At 45.8% G+C, this 22,829-nt stretch overlaps 1 protein-coding gene across 1 annotated transcript; it reads left to right on the forward strand.

Moving 5' to 3' along the window:
* The first annotated feature begins 16,317 nt into the window (after window positions 1-16,317).
* Window positions 16,318-18,842, forward strand: LOC109776010 (uncharacterized). Its single transcript, XM_020334704.1, has 3 exons — window positions 16,318-16,568; window positions 17,430-18,033; window positions 18,168-18,842. The coding sequence occupies exons 1-3, from the start codon at window positions 16,318-16,320 to the stop codon at window positions 18,840-18,842; spliced, it is 1,530 nt and encodes a 509-aa protein (XP_020190293.1).
* Window positions 18,843-22,829: the final 3,987 nt, after the last annotated feature.

Raw genomic sequence — 22,829 nt, forward strand, 5'->3', positions numbered from 1 at the left:
GAACTGGGCAGCAGCAGTGTCGGTCTCGTAGTCTACCGGAGACAAGAGGGGGAAGAAACAGTAAATACAATGCAAACATAAGCATGACGATGCGTGACATGACAGTGAGTGGTGCTAGGGGTGTCCTAACGCGACAGTAGGTGTTACCGGTGAAGGGGGGAACATCCGGGAGGTATTCCCGATGTTTCGCGTTTTCGGACAGACGGACCGGAGGGGGAAAGTTGCTAGTTCGATAGGTTAGGGAGGTGGGGTGGACGAACGGACTGCGTATTCGGATTCGTCTCGTCGTTCTGAGCAACTTTCATATAGAAAACATTTTCATCCGATTTACGGTTTAAAAGATATGAATTTTCAAAGTTTATTTGAATTTCTGGAATTATTTTTATTCAGAAAAATGAATTATGACGTCAGCATGAGGCAATGCTGACGTCAGCAAGTCAACAGGTCGGCTGACCAGTCAAACCAGACAGGTGGGTCCAGTGGGACCCACATGTCAGTCTCTGTTAGCCTAATACTTAATTAAACTAATCTAACAGTATAATTAGAGGGGTGGGCCCCATATGTCAGTGAGTGTTTAGTTAAACTAATTATTTTTTATTTATAAAACATTTTCTTTTTCTTTTCTTTTTTTATATTTTTGCGGCGGGGCCCGCATGTCAGTGACTGGGCCTGCCCAGTCAGCACGTTGACTGGGTGGACCCAGTCAACGGGGCCCGCTGGCAGTGACCCAGGGGTGGCCCCAGGTGTGCCACGTCGGCGGCCGGCGCCGGAGCAACGCCGACGACCAAAACGCACGGCGGCGCGCGCGGGAGGGGCGCGGGTTTCACCCACAGTGGGTTTGCGGGGGCGGGGCTGGGCGCGTTCGACGCGGCTCGACGTCGCGCGTCCAACGGCGGTGGTCGGAGGGGCTGAAACGGCCGGGGACGACCGCTACGAGCTCGCCGGCGGCGAAGTGCTACGGGTGCCCGACGGGAGCTGCGTTAGAGCGCGCGAACGGCCGAACTAACTACCTAGGCGGACGCGGCACGGTGCGGTCGGGCTAGCGGGCCTACGGCCGTGACCATTTGGTCACCGGAGACACGCCGGCGGCGAGCTCCGCGGCGTGGCGATCGGGCGCGCGTGGGGGAGCAGCTACGGAGCGCGAGCGAGCTAACGGAGAGGGGGAGGAGATGCGGGAGCTCACAGCGGAGCTGTAGGGAGTGGCAGCGTGCTCGGGGAGGGCGCGGGGTAGCCGGAATCGGCGACGAACGACGGCGGCCGTAGGTTGAAGACGAGCTCGGGGAGGCCGGTGCAGAGGCGCTCGGCTCGTTCCCGAGGGCGTAGTCGACGTAGTCGACGGCGGGGAGTCTTTCGGGCACGTCGTCGGGGCGATCGGGGCACGGTGGCCGCGAGTTCGACGGTGAACGGCGGCGAGCACGCGCGGGCAGAGGGGATCGAAGGGGAGAGAGAGATGGATCTGGCGGGGGAGAGGCGCAGAGGCCGAGGGAGTGAGCGGGGTGAGTGGGAGAGAGGCCCGAGGAGGCGGGGGCCGCTGGCGCCCTTATCCTCTCCGGCGTCGGTGCCGGCGAGGGGGTCGGGCGGGAGCGCGCCCCTGTTCCGGCCCGGTCGGGGGAACAGGGAAGGGGCGAGGGAGGAGAGGTGGGCTGGGCCGGGGTCGGGGGTGCGGGGGTGCGGCCCAGTTTGGGCCGGGGGGGGGGGGGGTTTCGGTGCAGATGGGCCACGGGTCCGGTGGGGGGGGGGGAAGGCCTTTTCCTTTTTTACTTTTCTTGCCTGTTCTGTTTTCTGTTTTCTTTTTATTTGTTTATTTTCTTTTCTGTTTTATTTCATTTAAAAGTATTTAGGTATTTTATAAAAATGTGTTTTCTCCACCATAATTACCAGTGTAATATTTGGCACCCGCTGAACATTTTTGTTTGAGTTTTTGAAAACTTTTATTTTTCACTTTAATTATATTTGGAGTTTGAACTAGGAGTTAGAAAAGGAAGGTGATTCAAATGTGATCAAGCCCTGTTTAGCAACATGATTAGCTCAATCACAGGGAGTTACTGTAGCATGATTCCCAGGGTGTTACAACTAGCAGATGTAGGGGAAAGTAGGTGTAACGGTCTACCCGATCGTAAGGTGCAAACACTTCTGAAAGACTATGTCTCGGTCATCCGTCACTCAAACACCATGTAGTGCGAGTAATCCAATGGAGGAGATCGAGTCTTGTGGGGAAAAGTGCACAAACCTCTGTAGAGTGTATAAACTAATCATGATTAGCCGTGTCCCCGGTTATGGACATCTTGAGTATCTAGTACTTGGATTATCATGTGAATCTCATCATGTTACTCAAATTAATTTTGTTGGGTTAAGGATGATACTTAATTGGGATTGAGATGCTGCCAACCATTCTCAATGTTTAACAACCACCATGATAGTTAAATAAAATTTATTCCTTTGCAGTAGGGAAAAATTGGCTTTTTCGCAAAACTGTAACCATAGAGCTTAACACCAGCCAAATATGCATGTAGTATAGCTTTATTCTGTTCATTACTCTCTATGTGTTATTTTGCCAGCATATTCCATGTGCTGACCTGTTTTCGGGCTGCAACATTTCATGTTGCAGACTTTTCAGACGATGAGTAAGGTGCCTTAGGTCGTGGTCTTATACTCAGTGATGCCGTTGGAGTTGATGGACTCACTTATCTTCCAAGCCTTCCGCTGTTATCGTTTTAGATGGCCTTAAGCCATATTTGTCATACTTATTTCTCTTTTGAGATACTCGATGTAATAAGTGTGTGATTGCTACTCTGTTATAAATCCTCCAAGTACTGTGCATGTCAGCATTACTGATCCAGGGATGACACTGGTGCAGGGTAGACCAGACTGTTTGAGGTCTGGTCGCTATAGAGTAACATGGCAATTTTGTTTTTTCCGTCAACCTAACTAAATATTGACAACAGGACGAGCGGGTTAGGGGGTTCCTCGACGTCGATGGAACCATAAATAGCAAGTATCATCGGTGCGAGATATATGTGGCGCTCGGCGTTGAACACTAGATCCACATCCCACACGGGACGCCGGCGCCCGGCGTCCCGTAACAATAGTTCTGGTGGCCGATGACAGTCGAACACCTTGGTGAATTTGTGTGGCAGCCTTTGCGATGAGGATTAAAGCCAAGTTTTGAAAGTTCAAACAACCAAACCGACTTGAGTCAGTTTGGTTGTTTCAAGTTTCAACACTTGGCTTTTAATCGCCATCGTAGAGGCTGCAAGACAAATTCGCAATGGTGTTCGACCGCCATCGACGCTGAGAACTGTTGCTGGGGGACACCGGCATCACTTGTGGGACGTGGATGTAGTGTTCGACACCGACGGCCACATGTATCTCGCACTGATGATACTTGCTATTTAGGGTTCCATCGACGCCGAGGAACCCCCTAACCCGCTCGTCCCTGGGCGCCCTCAGGTATGGTGACACACGATCGACCCCGATCCTCGACCCGGTTTCGTCGGTGATGCACCCCTAATCTTCTTCTTCCTCCTACTATTCTTCCTCCTCCTCCTCCTCCTCCTCCTCCTCTTCTTCTTCCTCTTCTTCTTCTTCTTCTTCTTCTTCTTCTTCTTCTTCTTCTTCTTCTTCTTCCTCCTCCTCTTCTTCTTCTTCTTCTTCTTCTTCTTCTTCCTCCTCCTCCTCTTCCTTTTTCATCTTTCTTCTTTCTTCTTAACCTAAACTAAACCTAAACTTAACCTAATCTAAACTAAATCTAAACCTAAACTAAACCAATCCTAAATTAAACTAAACCTAATTAAACTAAATCTAAAAAACAGAAAAAAAGAAGAAGAAGAGGGATGTTTCACCTTCAGGCGCGGCAGGGGGTGCCTGGGATGGAGGAGGGGGCGCTGGAGCGACGGGGCGGCCGCGGGGGTGGAGGAGTGGGGCACCGGGGCGGGGTGGACGCGGGGGTGGAGGAGAGGGGCGCCGGGGCGGCCAGGCGAGGCGACAGAGCGGCGGGGGCGGCGGTGCGGGTGTGATGAGGGAAGGGAGAGAGAGGGGTGGGGCTGGCCGCTTTTTAGTTTAGTTCACAGCTCTTTGCTGTCTGCTAGCAGACGGGCAAAGAGCCTAGCTAACGGACGTTAGTTGGGCACTTTCTTTGTCGTCTGCTAGCGGATGGCAAAGAATCTTTGCCGTCAGCTAGCGGACGACAAAGAAAGTGGCCGTTAGGTGGTAGTCGTTAGTGGGCCACCCTCACTCTTTGCCGTCTGCTAGCAGACGGCAAAGCTTTTATGCCGTTCGCTAGCGGACGACAAAGATCTGGCTGACGGCAAACATATCTTTGCCGTCAGTTTCCTGTAAGCTGATGGCAAGGACCTTCTTTGCCGTCAGCTGGCTGACGGCAACGAGCTGGCTGACGACAAATATCCTGATTCCAGTAGTGCCTTGGCCACAAGCCTAGCCTTGTACTTCTCAACAATACCATCGGGCCTAAGCTTCCTTTTGAACACCCACTTACATCCCAATGGTTGGCAACCATAGGGACGATGAGTGATCTCCCATGTCCCATTAACCATGACGGAATCCATCTCGCTACGGACCGCATCCTTCCAGTAGTCAGCATCCGAAGATGCATAAGATTCTGAAATGGAACTAGGAGTGTCGTCATCTACGAGGTACACGAGGAAATCATCACCAAAAGAGATTGCAGTCCTTTGTCGCTTGCTCCTAATAGGAGCTTCCTCATTATCCTTCGTGGAACTTTCATCACTTTTGTGTTCATAGTATACATCGGAATGGCAGGTTTAGGAGTCTCATCAGATTCCTGTCTAGAAGTGCTTTGCATATCTCTCATGGGGAAAATATCCTCAAAGAATGCAGCATCCTTAGACTCTATAATTTTACCGACCTTCTGGTCAGGTACCTTAGATATCACTACTAGAAATCTATAGCCAACGCTATTCTTAGCGTAGCCCAAATTAATGCAGTCCACAGTCTTTGGACCAAGCTTATGCTTTTTTGGGAATCGGCACATTGACTTTCGCCAAACACCCCCAAGTGCGCAAGTAAGAGAGTGTAGTTCTTTTCTTTTCCCATTGCTCACAGGGAGTAGTCTCATTATCCTTTGCGGGAACTTTATTCAGGACATGACATGATGTCAATACAGCTTCCCCCCATCATGCCTTGGATAAACACGATGTATCTAACATGGTGTTAACCAAATCTGATAGAGTACGGTTTGTCCATTCGGCAACCCCATTTGACTGGGGTGAATAGGGAGGCATCCTCTCATGAATAATACCAAGTGAGGCAACCGCGCTGCCGCACTTGCTCCAACCGCCAAGCTTTGACGGGGTACGAGGGACCGGGGGGGGGGGGGGAGGCGGAGGAGGAGGAGCTGCTGGCCACCACGGTCACCACGCCCGCGTGCGGATCCTGCCATCGCTTGTTGGAAAAAGAAAGTCTACATCGGGGTGGAATGCTCGCCGGAGTTAGAAAAGGGAGGCTACGGGGGAGAAGGAAGACGGTGGAGGAAATGAAGAACGGGAACCCTAAATCGTGTCCCATGCGGTAGATATAGCGATCGGGGCCAGTTTTGTGGGCCGCTCCTATAATTTTTACGGGCCGAACCAAATGGTTCAACATCAATCATGTGTAAAACCTTAGCTTTAGGACCCATATATACATGAAGCGGCATTGTCTATTTTCCTACCATTGAATCACTCGGCTTCCCGCCCCTCTCTCTATCTAGCATGATGTCTTTCTAGGGTCGTATAGCCATAACAGATTGCGAAAGGTGCCGTTAGCCACCTCATGTATCTGTCTCCGCTCCATGCTGGCACGCCCTCATTGGTACTGAAAGAAAATGTTGAATTATAGATGGTGTTTGGCCCATATAAGAAAATAATTCATGTTTAATCTATAAAGGCCTATGTAGGTGTATGACAAGTGGTGAAAAGTTTACCCACCTCACAAGTTAAGAAGAGATGAGACCCCTTTATAAAGCCTGCTCTCTTTGTAGCCATTGGGTGTTTGAGAAGAGGAGATGCACATAGCTGGTGTTGGCTCTAGATTGGTGATGGTGGTGTGCTTGGGATCTCGTCCCTGGCTTGGGCTATGGACGAAAGTCTTGCTCGATTTCTGTATACAAGATCATGTACCAGAAAATGAGATTTTTAAATTGACGTATAAAACTGAACAACTGCGACTACTTTCTGTAGTAATCATGTATTTCACTCAACCAGAAACTTTAAAAGTATGAAATACAATATCTTCTAAACTGCTAAGCTCCCTAGGAATGGATCATCATGGTGCATCCCAGTATCTTTTGCATTTATGAACCCACATGTCATGGAGTGAATCGGTTGTGCATTATGGTTGGGCCTACTCACACGTGTGAACATGACGCTTCTATGCTTGTCGATACACAAATCTTTAAAACCATAAATACTTTTTAATTCATGAATATCTTTTAAATCCGTGTTTAATATTTTAGGATTGAGTTTTAAATATTTTAGGGATTGGGGCTTAGTGTTTAGGTGTTTAGAATTAAATTTTAACACTCCCTTCAATCCATATTAATTGTCTCTATGGACCGGAGGGAGTATTTTAATCTTGGTAAAACTTGACAAAAACTTAATAGTACGATGATCAGGTTTTAATATTTAAAACTTGTAAGAAAAGTTATCGTTTCAAAATGTATTCAAGAGTGGTCTTGTTCGAAAGTTCTTGTCGCAAGAAACATAAATATGCAAACGAAACCACTAGGACGAGTTGGGGTGGCCGCCCCGGGGGTGTGTAAGGTGTACTGCACGACGAAGCACGAGTCTATGACGAAAGCAAAAATATATCATCGAAGGGGGGGGGGCACAAGTTTGTTATATTTGTGAGCAGACACGTGTTGCACGCCCGCAACTCCATGCCGCCGCCACACTCTGCTCGCTTGCTCCATCGCTCCTTGTTGTATGCCTATACTGCTGCCGCCACCCGTCACTTCTTTTTATGTATATTTTTTTATGTTTTTGGTAGTTGAATGGCATGATATTTTTGGTCATAAATACCCGACCTGGCTAACTTCAAATCCTGGATCTGCCACCGAGTGGAAGTATAATGCGGTTGGTGGACCATACAATCACTGACAAAGCATGGCCCCAAGTAATCAAGAGCTTAAGACATGCAATGGACCAGCCCACTTTTCAAATCGTGATGCAATCATGCGGCCCACAAAGTGTGTGCGCGGGTTGCTGTGTGCTATAAATACTCTCCTACATACTAACTAGCTCACATAAATAGTGGCCTACGAATGATGTGAAATTCGTGGTAAGCAACCCAAACTTTGAAAAATAAATGGCTTATGAAATGATGATAAGTAAACAAATTAAAAGATGTCCATCTTGCGCACCCTAGACATGGGTGCTTGTTATAATTTGGCGCGTGTCCATTTATATTAGCATAGTTGGATGAAGCAACATATATACTAACACCATGGGGGCTAGGAGTAAAAGTTGTAGTCCCTTCGTCCAAGTGTGTTGGGCACCAAAGAGAATACAAGAACTTCAAAAGTATTAGTCACAATTGTAATTAATATCCCTCGTAATCTACACATCCTGTCGTTTAATTCTCTGATACAACCCCCTTTCACTTCTTGGCTCATTTTTCTTGCATTCACATTTCAATCCTTTTTTGAGGGCACTATGATAGGCTCGTTTCAACCTCAAACATAACGTTGGCGTATCACAATGTGTCTTGGTCTTGGTGCAACTCGTTAAATGCCCTATGCATAAAGGGGGGGGGGGGGGTACCAAAAATATACACTTGATAGCAAACCTAAAAATGAAGCCCACCTTTGTTATGCCCACAGGGTTGGTCGCCTCCAGGACGAACTAAATTGGTCGGGCCATAATAATGCAGGTACACGTATGTCAGTGTTTTTTTTCATATTTCAAAAAATATAATACATATATTTAAAAAAACTTAATAATTAATTTTTGAAAGAAATTTTTTCTAATGCAGTCTTAATTTTAATAGTGTGATTTGAAAAATATTTGTGGCATTTAAAAAAGGCTCACGTATTTCAGAAAAATGTAAATGACATTTTTGAAAAAATATACAATGTTAGAAAATGTATATGTACCATAAAGAAGTACGTTACCTCTTGAAAAAAGTTCACATGTTTTGGAAATATGTCTGTTATATTCTAAAATATATTTATACAATGTAAAAATGTTTAAAATAGTATTAAAAATGTTCTGTATCATTAAAAAATAACATGTATTTGAATTTTTTAACATGTATCAAAAAAGTAAAAAAAATTATATATTTGAAAAATTATTAATCATATATTTATAAAGTATGAAACATGTATAAAATTTGTTTTGGATGTTTAATAAAACATACATTGTGTATGAAAAAAAGTAGATATCAAAACATATACTATTTGGAAAAATATTAGTCAGATATTTAAAAAAATATTGAATGTGTATAAAAGATGTTCCTAATATATACGAAAAATGTACAATGTTAAAAAGTAGACATGTGTTAAAAAGTGAAAACAAAAGGCCAAGGAAAGAAACAAAGAAAATCAAAGAAACACAGAAAAGGGGAAACAAATAGAAATAGAAACTGAAAACCGTTGTAAAATAGTGTTAACCGAAAGAAAAACACAGGTCAGAAAAAAGAACACAAACTCGCGCGGAGGGAGCTGCAATACTGGGTCGGCCTACTAGCTCGGTGCAAGAGGCGAGTCGGAGCTACGTCTCACCACTGCGATAGATATGTACGTCTCACCTCTGTAAACTAATATAAGACGTGTTAGATCACTATTATTAATTCAGGGAGGGGATACTTTAGTTTACAGATGAAGCTTTCCTACAGACTGTCTGCTCTGGCCGCTATCTAGCTACCTGTTGGTGAATAAAACAGCACGTCAGCCGTCGCCCTGAAATTGCATGCATAAGCATCAGGTAGTAAGTAGCGCTGTTTAGCTCGAATAAACTCTAAGGCCCCGTTTCATAGCAAAGTATTTTCTAAGCATTTTAAGAATACTGCAGTTTTTAAGATTACCACAGTTTTATTTACAATGAGCTGTTTGGTTACCCCTAACAACTGCTGTTTTTTAATATTGTAGTATTCGACAAACTGTAGTTTTTTCTCTGTATAATAAAAAGAGCCCTAGATCTGTTTTTAAAAAACAGGGCAGGCGAAGAGAAAGGACTGCTGTTGATTGCTTGAACTCTGGCTGACCAGCTGCTCCGTTGTCGTCGGCCGCCACACCCGCACAATTTGTAACATTGCCTGCACATCAACCACTGCTCTGAAGATGGCTGCGTCCGGATGCATCAGTTTCATGTCGAAGTTTCTTGCACATTGCTCAGACTGTCTAGTTCCCTGTGCTGGTGTTTGTTTGAGTTAATAACTCTCTCGCTTGCATATTCTGTGCCCTGATTCTGGTCAGGTCCTGGAGTCTATTCTACCTGCGTGGCTGGCTAGCGTGCTTTCGGGTTTCAGGCTTTTGGGCGATAGATTGGGAATTGTTTGGTGATGGCACTATTATTATTTTTCTCTCGGCCGCAGTTGATCAATGGTTGATTGAATTTCTCTCCGCTGTGCCTTGATGGTGACGCGAAGAAGGGCAAGCCGCTCCGTCTATGTGTAGGCTCACCACCAGGTGAGTCACAGGAGACGCGGTGCCATGGATGATTTTTTTGTATACACAAGCTAGTTGTTCGGTTGTTATGCACGCTGATGGTAAGAGATATCCAGCTAGCTAGCTACAAAAGCTCAACTGAAATACTAGTATTCAAACGGCCAGCCATCTGCATGTGTTTGCACTGCTAACGGCTAGGCAGGGTAGCTACCAGTGTTTGAACGCAACGGCTAGGTAACAATACTATGTTTTGCGGCAACAGCCAAACAGGTTCTGTGAATTACGAATACCTCAAAATACTGTGTTTTGGTAAAATCATGGTATCTAATACGTACAGCCAAAATTACTGCAGATTTGGATACTTCGATTTATTTCATCCTTTGTTATCAAACACAGCCTAAACTGATTAATTAGCATGCATGCTGGCTGGCTAGCTACTCTTGCCGGCCGGCCGGCCGGCCGGCCATACACAGATATACACGTGTCTTTCACAGTTTGAGGGCCGACGGGAAAGAGGCTACGTACGTACTTATCTCTACTTCTAATGTCTCAGTTGGTAGTCTCCGTTCCAGGTTTATTTTCGTCCCACCTCGCCCGGTTTTTTTGGTACCTATTTTGGTACCTCCTCCGACCTCACGCTGACCCGCCACTAACCGGAAAAATCACGTACCGAGTCCTCCACCAGCCCCCTCGCTCGAAAAAATCTACGACGATTAACCAGCGATAAAAAAACGACGAAAAATAACCAGAGAAAAAAAAACCCGCACAGATCCGCGCCGCCGCCTCTGCTCCCGCCCCCCGTCACCTCCTCGGCCTCCCCGCTGCCCCCTCCGCACGACGCCTCACCGGACATCGATCTCGCCTCGCAGGACTCAACTCCGCCGGCCTCGTCATCCTCTCCATCACCGCGGTCGTCCAAGTCGAAGGCACGGACGTCGGTGGCGGTAAGGCGAGGGAAGCACCGTGGATCCACTCGACCCCGCGCCTCCGCCGACCGCAACCTCCTCCATTCAATCCACCCTCCACCATCCAACGCCTCTCTCTCCCTGGCCTCCCGATCTGGCGGCGGGTGCAGCGTCTTGCTCCAATCGCAACGACATCCTGCTGATCCAGAGAAAGGGAGAGACAGGGCGTAAGGGAGAGAGGAAAGAGAGGAAGAAAGGAGAAGGAGAAGGGGCACAAGGCGAGGAAGGCAGTCGCGGGCGGTGGCGGCTCCGATGACCGGCCAGCGGGTAGGGAGACGAGCTCCTGTTGAGGCGGCGGGGCTCGGTGCGGGCTGGTTCCGCCGGATCGAGCCTTGGCTCTCCCAAGGCGGCGGTTGCGGGCTTGGATCAGGGTGATCCTTCTCCCCCGCCCTCCCCCTCCATGGCCAATGGCACAAGGTGCGGCGACCTCTTCGGCCCCCTGTCATGGCTCCTGTCTCTCCCCCCCACCAGTGACCTCCTTACCCCTTACCCACTCCCGGCTGATCCCCAAGGCTGCACCCTCCCTCTTTCATTAGATCTGGTCCGGACAGGACCGAGTTCCCCCGATGGCCTTGCTAGAGCTGTGCGAGGATGAGGAGGCCTGAAGGAAATATGCCCTAGAGGCAATAATAAAGTTATTATTTATTTCCTTATATCATGATAAATGTTTATTATTCATGCTAGAATTGTATTAACCGGAAACATAATACATGTGTGAATACATAGACAAACAGAGTGTCACTAGTATGCCTCTACTTGACTAGCTCGTTAATCAAAGATGGTTATGTTTCCTAGCCATAGACATAAGTTGTCATTTGATTAATGAGATCACCTCATTAGGAGAATGACGTGATTGACTTGACCCATTCCGTTAGCTTAGCACCCGATCGTTTAGTATGTTGCTATTGCTTTCTTCATGACTTATACATGTTCCTCTGACTATGAGATTATGCAACTCCCGTTTACCGGAGGAACACTTTGTGTGCTACCAAATTTCACAACGTAAATGGGTGATTATAAAGGTGCTCTACAGGTGTCTCCAAAGGTACTTGTTGGGTTGGCGTATTTCGAGATTAGGATTTGTCACTATGATTGTCGGAGAGGTATCTCTGGGCCCACTCGATAATGCACATCACTATAAGCCTTGCAAGCATTGTGACTAATAAGTTAGTTGCGGGATGATGTGTTACGGAACGAGTAAAGAGACTTGCCGGTAACGAGATTGAACTAGGTATCGAGATACCGACGATCGAATCTCGGGCAAGTAACATACTGATGACAAAGGGAACAACGTATGTTGTTATGCGGTCTGACCGATAAAGATCTTCGTAGAATATGTGGGAGCCAATATGGGCATCCAGGTCCCGCTATTGGTTATTGACCGGAGACGTGTCTCGGTCATGTCTACATAGTTCTCGAACCCGTAGGGTCCGCACGCTTAAAGTTACGATGACAGTTTTATTATGAGTTTATGTATGTTGATGTACCGAAGGAGTTCGGAGTCCCGGATGAGATCGGGGACATGACGAGGAGTCTCGAAATGGTCGAGACGTAAAGATCGATATATTGGACGACTATATTCGGACTTCGGAAAGGTTCCGAGTGATTCGGGTATTTTTCGGAGTACTCGAGAGTTACGGGAATACGTATTGTGCCTTATTGGGCCATACGGGAAAGAAGAAAAAGGGCCTCAAGGGTGGCCGCACCCCTCCCCTTGGTCTGGTCCCAATTGGACTAGGGAAGGGGGGCGCCCCCTTCCTTCCTTCTCTTTTTCCCTTCCTCTTTTCCTATTCCATATGGGAGGTGGAATCCTACTAGGACTAGGGAGTCCTAGTAGGACTCCACACTTGGTGCGCCCCCTCCTAGGGCCGGCCTCCTCCTCCCTTGCTCCTTTATATACGGGGGCAGGGGGGCACCCCAGAGAGACAACAATTGATCCTTGAGATCTTTTAGCCGTGTGCGGTGCCCCCCTCCACCAAATTACACCTCGATAATATCATAGCGGAGCTTAGGCGAAGCCCTGCGTCCGTAGAATATCATCATCGTCACCACGCCGTCGTGCTGACGAAACTCTTCCTCAACACTCGGCTGGATCGGAGTTCGAGGGACGTCATCGAGCTGAACGTGTGTAGAACTCGGAGGTGCCGTGCGTTCGGTACTTGATCGGTCAGATCGTGAAGACGTACGACTACATCAACCGCGTTGTGATAACGCTTCCGCTGTCGGTCTACGAGGGTACGTGGACAACACTCTCCCCTCTCGTTGCTATGCATCACCATGATCTTGCGTGTGCGTAGGAAATTTTTTGAAATTACTACGTTCCCCAACAAGGCCATCACCTGCTCTAGCTGCGCAAGGCCATGTAGAGAGGCCGACCTCATCCTCCATCAAGGTTGCATGGCTCCCTCTCCTCTGCTTCCATCAGATGAACATAGCACTCTTGGAGTACTCCTGTATTTCCTAGAGCAATATTACTTACATTTAGTTTTGTGCCATCATGGAAATTCAGACGGGCGTTTCGCAGAGTGTTCAGAATAATACTTTGCAAGGGACAGCAGCGCGATGTCAAGCAGCAGCATCAGCAGCAGGTTCTGCAGCTTCACGACCCTGGTGAGTCCACGGTCGTGCTCAACTCCCGCCAGGAGGGCGCGAAGGAGTTTCCCCTTGAACCCCATGACCTGATTCTCAGGTTCGTAATTTAGCCTATTTTTGGCTGTTGATCACTCCTTTGTTTCTTTGTACATGTTCTGATTAATGGTGCTTTGGAACAGTTCAACATGTAGTTTTTGATGGGATTTAGTAATTTTGGGCTGTTGAGCAAGATCGTGGAAGCTAAGGCTGTTGATTCATGTGCAATTAGTATCCTTTTTTCTTTCTTAGATTTTTTGCGTTTTTTCTTAGATGTTTTTCTTTCTTAGATGACATATGTTTTAACCTCAGATGACAATAAACAAGAAATTATAGCCGTTTGTTTTAGTGAAGAAGACCGTCTTGTACTATCTCCTTAGTGCTCCTCTTTTTTAATAATTTCATATTTCCTTTGCATCATAACAACTGAATGGTATATTTTTTTGCTCTAAATTCTAACCACAGAAAATATTGAGTTGCATCTTCTATGTTATATTCCTTCTTTTAGATTTATTCAAACACTATTTGAAAAATATGCTAATATTCCACAAAATTGAATAGTTCTTTTGGGTAGTTATTCATGAAACAAGCTATTCTGTGGTAGCACACATGCACTTTATGCACCATGCATTTCCTATATGATTTCTTCATATGTGACACATGTGGTTAATAAGTTTGGAATGTGATTATCATTTCTTATTTACTTAGTTTTTTTCTTATGGCAATCAGATCGGATTGAAGGTGTATCTGCATTTTACTTGTGCAACATGAAGATTTCAGAAGTTGAAGCGAATGGAAAGATAGAAGACGGTTTGAAAAATAGGGAGAACATCCAACAACGGGTAAGAATTATTTGTATATTCATATTGATAAATTACATCTTTGTTTGATTGAAAAAACCATGTCCGCATTTTTTATTTGATTGATTGTTTGATTGGAACATTTGTTTAAAGGGAACAAAATCCTCCATGTGTTGTTTTTATTAACTAATAATAACAATGGAGGCGCTTCGTGAGACGATCGGCGTTAAGCATAAAAAGCCGTCCAACTTCTATCTATCATTTGTTACGTAGTGCACAATAAAGAGTTTTATGTTTTTGTACCACTTTTTTTTGTGCATCGGATCTAATATGTTTTTCTATGTATACATGTCTAATTGCAATCTGCTTTATCAAAATCATTGCAGTTAAAGTGGATTTAAATTATTTTTTGTCTATCATTGCCCATCTTTTCTATACATGTAAAATTTGACAAGCATTATGTTACATATACAACTAGGGCATCTAAAAACATATGCTACCTGTTAAATCTTTTTAAAAGAAACAAAGATTAGTTTTGTTGTTGTGGATTTCACAGGAAAACAGAGCAGGTCATGGTGGATGAAGAGAACATTAACCGACAGACTTTGGGTAAAAAAAATGGCTGCCTTGATTTGTTTATTTCTTATCAATTAAATTTCTATGTGATGACTTCTCAAATTTCCTTGAAATTTGTCGATTAAAGGAAAACTTGAACAATTTCATGGGAAGTAAAGCAGGGACTACACGAGAATTGGAACAGAGGCACTGAAAAGCATAAGTATGTGATTTTCTATCTTCTTTGTACAATTCAAACGAATTTTGGTAATGATGATCACACCTAATAATGGATATTTTAACATATCTTTCTAGGAGGGCTCCTGCAGTGACAGTACTATTTTTGCAGGTGAAGCAACAACCAAGTTTCCAAGTTTATGTCAGACTTCAAGAGAAGGGGGTTTAGTATTTTCTTGATGGCACATGTTGGAAGGTGCCATCTTTATTTCTCTTATCTTATGGATTTCCTCACAATTATTTTCTTACAATGTGCACAATTTCGCAACAATAAACATTGGTTGGGTATATACACTTGAATGGATGATCTGGTTACATAGCATGCACCCCGAGGAGTTTCAGGAATTATGATGTGTTGGTTTTATTTGGTTGAAACCATTAATGGTTGTCTGAGTTACTTCAATGACGACAATTTGGAGAAGGCTCCGCTGACACTTACAAGGATGTTTTCCTTTGTTGGAAATACGAGGATGCGCTGGAGATAGACATGGGGTGGCAAGAAAATGATGAGTTCCTGATGGTATTATGCTTGCTGGTTTGAACCAACATGTATTGTCAGTTTGTTGTTAAGAGTATCTTGAAAATATAAAGCCACTGGGGAGTTCGGTACTATCGTCTTTCCAAGAGCCCACATTTCTGCATGTATATATTTGTTGTACATCCTATGCTGGTTTGCGTACAATAATTATCAGAAGGGAATATGCGGCAGCCAAATTCTCTCGGTCGATGCTGATTTTGTCATGTGCTTAAGCAAACCATGCGTACCATATTCCTCAAGAGGTGAAGAGGATGGAAAGACACATGTGCTAAAGCAAAAAATAAAAAGCATTATATTCAGAACCTACCCCTTGGCTTAATTTACAAGTTGTGTGAGCCTGCTCATATATCGATATTGGTTCAGTTATTCTTAGGATAGCATGAAACCTATTCTTTTATTCTGCTAGAATTGAGTAACCAGCATTAAAATTCGTAACTGTAACCAAATTCATATGTGTTCCTGTCAAAAAAGAGAGCAATGCATGTCAGCATGTGTGTCTCGGCGTGGCGTGCCGCAGCGGATCACAATATTCTTCTAGGTACGTATGTGCTGTGTGCCTGTGTGTATAAGTTGCACAAGCATTTCTGTACTGCTCGTCGCTGATATCTCTGTTTTCTTCTACTGTAATGTGCTCTATTTCTTTCCTCTCTCCAGCGCGATTCTCTTTGGGTTCCATGCTTCAACCAAATCAAATCGATGACATTAGGGGATTGCGTGCTGATTTCTTCTTTCTCTTTCATGGCAGTAATTAGGGGATTGTGATACAGTCTTGCACAGTCTCACGACTGAGACTCTCAGTCGATGCTATATCGGTGCCGTGGTGGCTGTGCGGTGGAGGCGGTGCTTCGTCCTTTGGGCAGATCATGCAACATGGTCCTGATCCGGTTCGGCCAGATCTGGCGCTGGCGGCCCACCCGGCGGCGAGGGCTGAGCCCAGCAGGGGCCGTGGGTGGCTGGCGCTGCCGTGGATCGATGGGCAATGCTGGTGGCGTGGCTGAGGTGGTGGAGGTGCGTGCGTGTCCTGGAGTCCGGTCGGGTCTTCCTCCCCGGCTTCTGGACGACGGCATACGGCGCGGGCGGGATTCTCATGTGCCCATCCTTGGTGGTGGTGGCGGTGGATCTACCCCCCTCTTCGGCGGATATGCGGCTGTTGGTGGCCTCTCGCCAGTCCGCGCCACTAGGCGTGGTAGGGCGAAGCAGGGGTGCTTCGAGGGAAGGGGGAGGTCGGTAGGAGGAATGGGGGCTCTGCCGTCGTTGAGTCGCTCGTCGCCGGCATAGGGGGTGTTGGTCATGGTCGTGTGCCGCTTCTCCCCCCTCCCCTTTTCCCCAGCCTGGTGCTTTCTAGCGATGCTTGAGGTTGGACGGTCGTTGTTGGTTCCGGCGGTGGTTGGATTTGGAGGAGCTATTCAAAGCCACCCCCTTTGATGTTCTCAGGGCTGTCTGGGGATAGGGCGGCGGCCCTGGCGGTGGGAGGCGCATTGATCTTGGGAGGATTTGCGCGGCTCGGGTGCGGGAGAGCAGACAAGGCCGCTCGGGTGAAAACTTGATCCACGGGATTAGATGATGGCGGCTATCCGTGGTCCTGCCCTTCTTGGAGGCACCGTTTTGGAGTCCCCGCTCCGGCGTTGGCTGTCTCACCTCTCCTCGGTGGATCACTCATGTGGTGGTCTGTCGGCTAGAAGCGGTTCTTCTTTGCTCATTCGTGGTATGCTTGGTAGTCGTTTGGGTGGTTTGTCGGCACCTTTGTATCTTGCTTTGGGTGTGTGTTGAGTGCGGTGATGGCGTGTGTTTGTATCGGGCTTATCGGATGCATGCGGTGATTGTTGTTGCTTTATAATATAAAGCGGGGGTGGGGGGAGGGGACCTTTCGTCATTAGGGGATTGTGTCCTAGAGAAATAGAGGGGTCTAGAAAGAAAGAGGGAGCAAGGGTGGGAACGAGAAAGGTAGGGATAGAGATGGAGGGTGGTAGACAGAGTGGGGAACGAGAGACATATATGCATTGTATTCATAGGTGCAATCGGAACAAATTAAAATGCCCGTTTGCACACACATTGATGCATCTTCATCTCCCAAATATGCACAGGGTTGCATTTAATGCGCAGGCTGACTTGAAGAATGTTGTCGCCTCCGAAAATGCTTCAAAATCCATGTTAACGGAGTATTTCAAGGCTAACCAAAAACACCCTTGGGCCAGGCATATATTGTACAAGGATTTTCCCGGAAGCTTCACGTGGGAGAAGAGAAAGAAGTTTTGGAAGCCGCGGGTGGAGCGTTTTCAAATAGGTCGTATCGTGTCTGCCAATCCTGCCGAGGGGGAGCGATACTACATGCGTGTGTTGCTAAACCATGTTACGGGCAAAACATCCTCCGAGGACTTGCTCACAGTGGACGGCGTGGTATGTGGGAGCTTCAGAGAGGCTGCTGAAAGGTTGGGACTCATCGAGGCAGACAACACGCTCGACGATTGTCTTAATGAGGCGGAGCAGTGGGCTATGCCATGTTCTCTTAGGAGGCTCTTCGCAACCATCTTGGTGCACTGCGAGCCAGGCGACGTGCGCGGATTATGGGATAGGCACATCGAGCCTATGTCTGATGACTATCGTCGAACACGCACGTCCCCGAACGAGGTGGAGCAGATGGTGTTGCTTGACAGTAGGGGTATGTTGCAGTCCATGGGTAAAGACATTGTTGATTTCGCCCTTCCAAGTATCGATGATGCGTTTGACCCAACCGAGGGGAGGCGAGAGAGGTCATCGAGGAATCAACCATTGAGTTTGACGTAGATGACACTAAATTGGCATCTTCCCTGAACTTGGAGCAGACGGCCACATACGACGAGATACTAGCGGCTGATGAACGCGGTGATGGGGGTGTATTCTTTGTTGATGGCCCTGGAGGTACAGGGAAGACCTTCCTCTACAGGGTGATGCTCGCCAAGGTGAGGAGCGAGGGCAAGATTGCTATCGCTACCGCTACGTCGGGCGTTGCCGCTTCTATCATGCCTGGCGGCAGGACTGCCCACTCGAGATTCAAGATCCCATTGAGTTGCGATGATGGAGCCTCGTGCAGTTTCACCAAGCAGAGTGGGACCGCCAAGCTGCTAAGGATGGCTTCATTGATACTATGGGACGATGCCAGCATGACGAAGCGACAAGCGGTCGAGGCATTGGACAATAGCATGCGCGACATAATGGGAATACGCGACCGACCCTTTGGAGGAAAGACTGTTGTTTTTGGCGGGGACTTTAGGCAGGTGCTTCCGGTCGTCAGAAGGGGGTCACGAGGCCAGATAATTGATGCAACCCTCCGAAGTTCTCATCTATGGAAGGGTATGCGGCAGCTTCGGCTCATCACCAACATGAGGGCCCATAATGACACGTGGTTTGCAGATTACTTGCTAAGGTCGGCAATGGCACTGAAGAAGCAGACGATCAAGGCAACATACTACTCCCCGAAGACATTTGTCTGCCGTCTACAGGTGATGTTGATGACCTAGAGAAGCTGATTGACCACGTATTTCCGAGTCTAGATGAGAACATGTCTGATTCGAATTACATGACATCTCGGGCAATCCTTTCAACGACAAACGACAACGTCGACAAGATAAACATCCGCATGATAGAGCGTTTTCACGGAGATGAAGTAATCTACCACAGCTTTGACAGAGCGGAGGACGACCCATATGGCTACTACGCTCCTGAGTTTCTGAATGGATTGACTCCCAACGGTCTTCCTCCTCATGCACTCAAACTAAAGCTGAACTGCCCTGTCATACTTCTAAGGAACATTGATCCAGCTAATGGACTGTGTAACGGGACTAGGCTTGTTGTTAGAGGTTTTGAGAGGAACACCATTGATGCGGAAATCGTGATTGGACAACACGCTGGTAGGAGGGTCTTCCTTCCTCGAATACCTCTGTGCCCATCCGAAAACGACATGTTTCCATTCAAGTTTAAGAGGAAGCAATTTCCTATCCCGGATTCCTCATACGGGCTACTTGTAGTAAACCGTATGAGAAGGAGGGTTGTCGTACTGGATCCATCACGAGACGTCGGCCAAGTTGGAGAGAGCACTCATAACAAACAGATGATGAATGAAATCACATTGTTGAAGCAAGAGTTCAACGATGTGTTGCAGGCTAGGATCCCGGGTTGGAATACCACACTTATGGATTGGCGACAAGATAGCATGTCTTCTAATGCTCGCTGGTAATGTGCTAAATTGATCTTTTACAGAAGGTACATACCGTTATAATGCTCGCCGGTAATGTACTAAATTTAGCATGTCTCATAATATTTTAAATTTTTTTTGTGTCACAGCAAAGACTTTGGTTTCTTTGTACTACAGGAGATGGCCCACTAGCTAGGTTGTTTGCGTAGCATGACCTGGATGAACACTACCGTAAGTGCATATACGACGAGTTTCTGTGTGAAGTTTATTTTAAAAACACTTCATCATATAATGGTTGATGTGTTGCATATTTTCTAGGATCCAGTACTGCTCAGGAGCCAACTGACGGTCCAGATGCTGATGGTGAAAGATAATAAAGTAGCTGGAAACATCCCACAAGAAATCAGGGCAGCCTCGAGGGTTGTAAGCAACTGAAGATGGATCGATGCACCCAGAAACGACAATACAAAATGCCCATACATCAGCTATTTAGGGCTGGAAACAATAATTATCTATGTTTTTATACTAATTAGATAATATTTTATCTTCTATGTACGTACATTTGAAAACTTTATTGTGTTTTTGTATTATTAAGGTTTTGTGCGCTACCATATTGTTGGATTATGGATTGATTTTGTTGCAACATAGTCAGTAAGTATATTGTTATTTGTTTGTCTAACATGAATGATCATTCAGCCCCAGTTGATAAGTGGCAGGAGGCATTTAGTACGCACGCGCATTTTGGTTACGGCTCGCGATGCAAGATGATATGATTTTCCACGGTACCGTCCTTATAAAATTCAAATAATTATAATCGAAAGAATGGTCAGAGTCATCGAACAGCAGACACAAGGACGTTCAAACAGCCCTAAGTTTCAGTATATTTTTTAGAACGTACCAACCCTTCTTTAACAATAAAGTCGTTGCTCGTTGCGTACAGCTTCATGATCCAAAGGAAGTGCTTGAAACTCTGCTCGAAGGTAATGAAGAAAGGAAAGCTATGTGTGTTGCTTTGATCTGGTCCTGGTGGGGTGCCCGAAACAAGCTAAGGGATGAGGGAAGAAAGATTGATCTTGCTTCGTTGGTCTGGAGAGTTCGTAACACAGCAGGAGAATTCCTTCAGTTTTTTGGAGCAGTCAAGAAACCGACAGTACAGGCTATTGTACGTTGGCAAAAGCCACCACTAGACCACCTGAAAATAAATGTTGACGGCAGTTTTAACAAAGAGAACTCAGTTGGAGGCTGGGGGTATGTGGTACGGGTCTCTGATGGAGATGTGCACCCAGCCGTATGGTCGGGTGCTGTCCCTACCTTTGCGCAGGGTTTTGTTGCCAGCGATCTTGCTCGGCAAGTTGAGTAATGGAATCAAAGTTTTCAAGTTAAAAAAAAGGTTTATAATGCCCACGGAGCCCAACGCTTGAATCAAGTAGGGGGAAAGATTTATTAGAGGAAAGGCACCGGGCCCCACCGTTGAAATAGGGGGGGGGGGGCAGATTTATTAGGGAAAGAAATCAGGGCCCCACCTGTTAAATGAGGGGGGTGCAGATTTATTTAGAGGGGGACAGAAATATTAGAAGTAAAACATTGGGCCCCAGAACACACCCAACCATCAACGCTTTCCGTGTGGGCATCGAGCGTTGCAGCGATCGCTCGCGAAAGAGTAAATCCGGTTTCTTTCTATTTTTCGTTTTGGAAAGATATGGGGAAAGGGAGACATATATTAGGAAACATTTAATCTGTCACTGATTTATTTCCATGGTGCAATCAAAATATAGATCTTGCCTTAATTCTTGATAGTTTTTTTTATGGAAACATGCAAATAAGGAATGATAGGGGGCACCTTCCTAACTGTTGTCGCACAATTCCCTACGGCCCTCATATCTACTCAATAAAATCCTACGGGCTCCTGACTAAACCGTCGTCCACTGATCCCTCCCTCGATTTACCAGTGCTACGACAAACGTTTTGCCCCAGTAATGGAAGCAATGGCGAATTTTGGGGGAGTGCGACACGCAGTCGACTACTTGTACGATTTCATCACACTTTCATCAGACGAAGAACAACTAAAGTTCTCACAGCCCTATAAATCTAATCTTGTTTGCACTTCATCGTCTAAGTCCACTACCCTGTACATGTATACTTTTTTTTACAAGTGATCGTATAATTCCACCCCAGTCACTTCCTAGATGATACCCCGCACATTGTTGCGGGGATATTTTGCAATATTTCAGTGTGATTCGTTGCATGATACATGAATATTTGAAGTAATAATAGAAAAAGCTCAAACAGAAAATACATATAATTTATTATGTTTGATTACTATATAGTTGTAATTCTTTTACTAATTCAAAATAGCATAATAGAATGAAATTTCTTATGTATGTATGGTTGTTGATATGAGTCTTTTTTTTTCATGCATGTTTAATGATGAAGTGCCATGCTTGTATGTAGAGAAATATGGGGTGGCCATTTTCTCATGCATGTTGTGGGGTGATGTGGCCTGCTTGCATTTTGAAAGAAATAGTTAGTGGGGGCTAGCTATTTAGATATAGAATATATACCCCCGTAAAAAAACTTCCATGCCAATGAGTTAGGCCCTTAGGAAAGATGTTTTCGTAGCATTAAGCACTGGTGAGGATCGCGTGGCCTTGTGTAAGTTCGGACGTCTGTTACAAAAGCTGTTTCTGTAGTTATTTTTCTGAAACCAGTATATCAATTCATATACAATGGGTGTTTTGCAGCGTCTAACATAAAAACAATCCAGGACTTGTTTTTCATAAAACATGGGTTACTTTGATATTGTGAATATGCTTATTTAGCAAACTTTCCTGTCTATTAAAACCAAATACGTAAGAAACCGTGGTCGAAAACTATGGTGTCTAACACCTTCTACAACAATGTTGAACAAGTGATAAACTACTATGCTGCCAAATCCATCCAAAACCAGCAACATTTTTAATGCAGGTCCATGTACTAATATGCAGACACTGCAATCTGTTAAGTTTTTGTCCGTGCATAATTTAAAAATACTTAACTTTGTAGAGATTACAATCTTTTTTAGGTCATTTGATGTGAGATATACTATTGTTAAATTATTCATATGTTATAGACACCAACACAGTCGGATCGTTTGAATTTACGTTTACTTAAACCCATGATTGTTATGAACCTTTTTCTTCCTTTTTACAGCACAATCTGGGTTAAGAGCTCCTGCCCATTCCCTATCGAGATTAGCCTACGGATCATCCGAGACACCATCTGAGGAGATGGGGTTGTCCATCCGTTATGCTTCAATCTTGCTGTGCGTAAGATT

The sequence above is a fragment of the Aegilops tauschii genome, chromosome 4 (genome assembly GCF_002575655.3).
Source record: "Aegilops tauschii subsp. strangulata cultivar AL8/78 chromosome 4, Aet v6.0, whole genome shotgun sequence".
NCBI classification, from domain to species: Eukaryota; Viridiplantae; Streptophyta; class Magnoliopsida; order Poales; family Poaceae; genus Aegilops; species Aegilops tauschii.

Coding starts and splice junctions, on each gene's coding strand:
- LOC109776010 (XM_020334704.1), top strand. CDS start 16,318: ATGGGCAATGCTGGTGGCGTGGCTGAGGTGGTGGAGGTGCGTGCGTGT. Junction 16,569..17,429: donor TGCTTCGAGGGAAGGGGGAG/GTCGGTAGGAGG, acceptor AAATATGCACAG/GGTTGCATTTAATGCGCAGG. Junction 18,034..18,167: donor AGTCCATGGGTAAAGACATT/GTTGATTTCGCC, acceptor AACTTGGAGCAG/ACGGCCACATACGACGAGAT.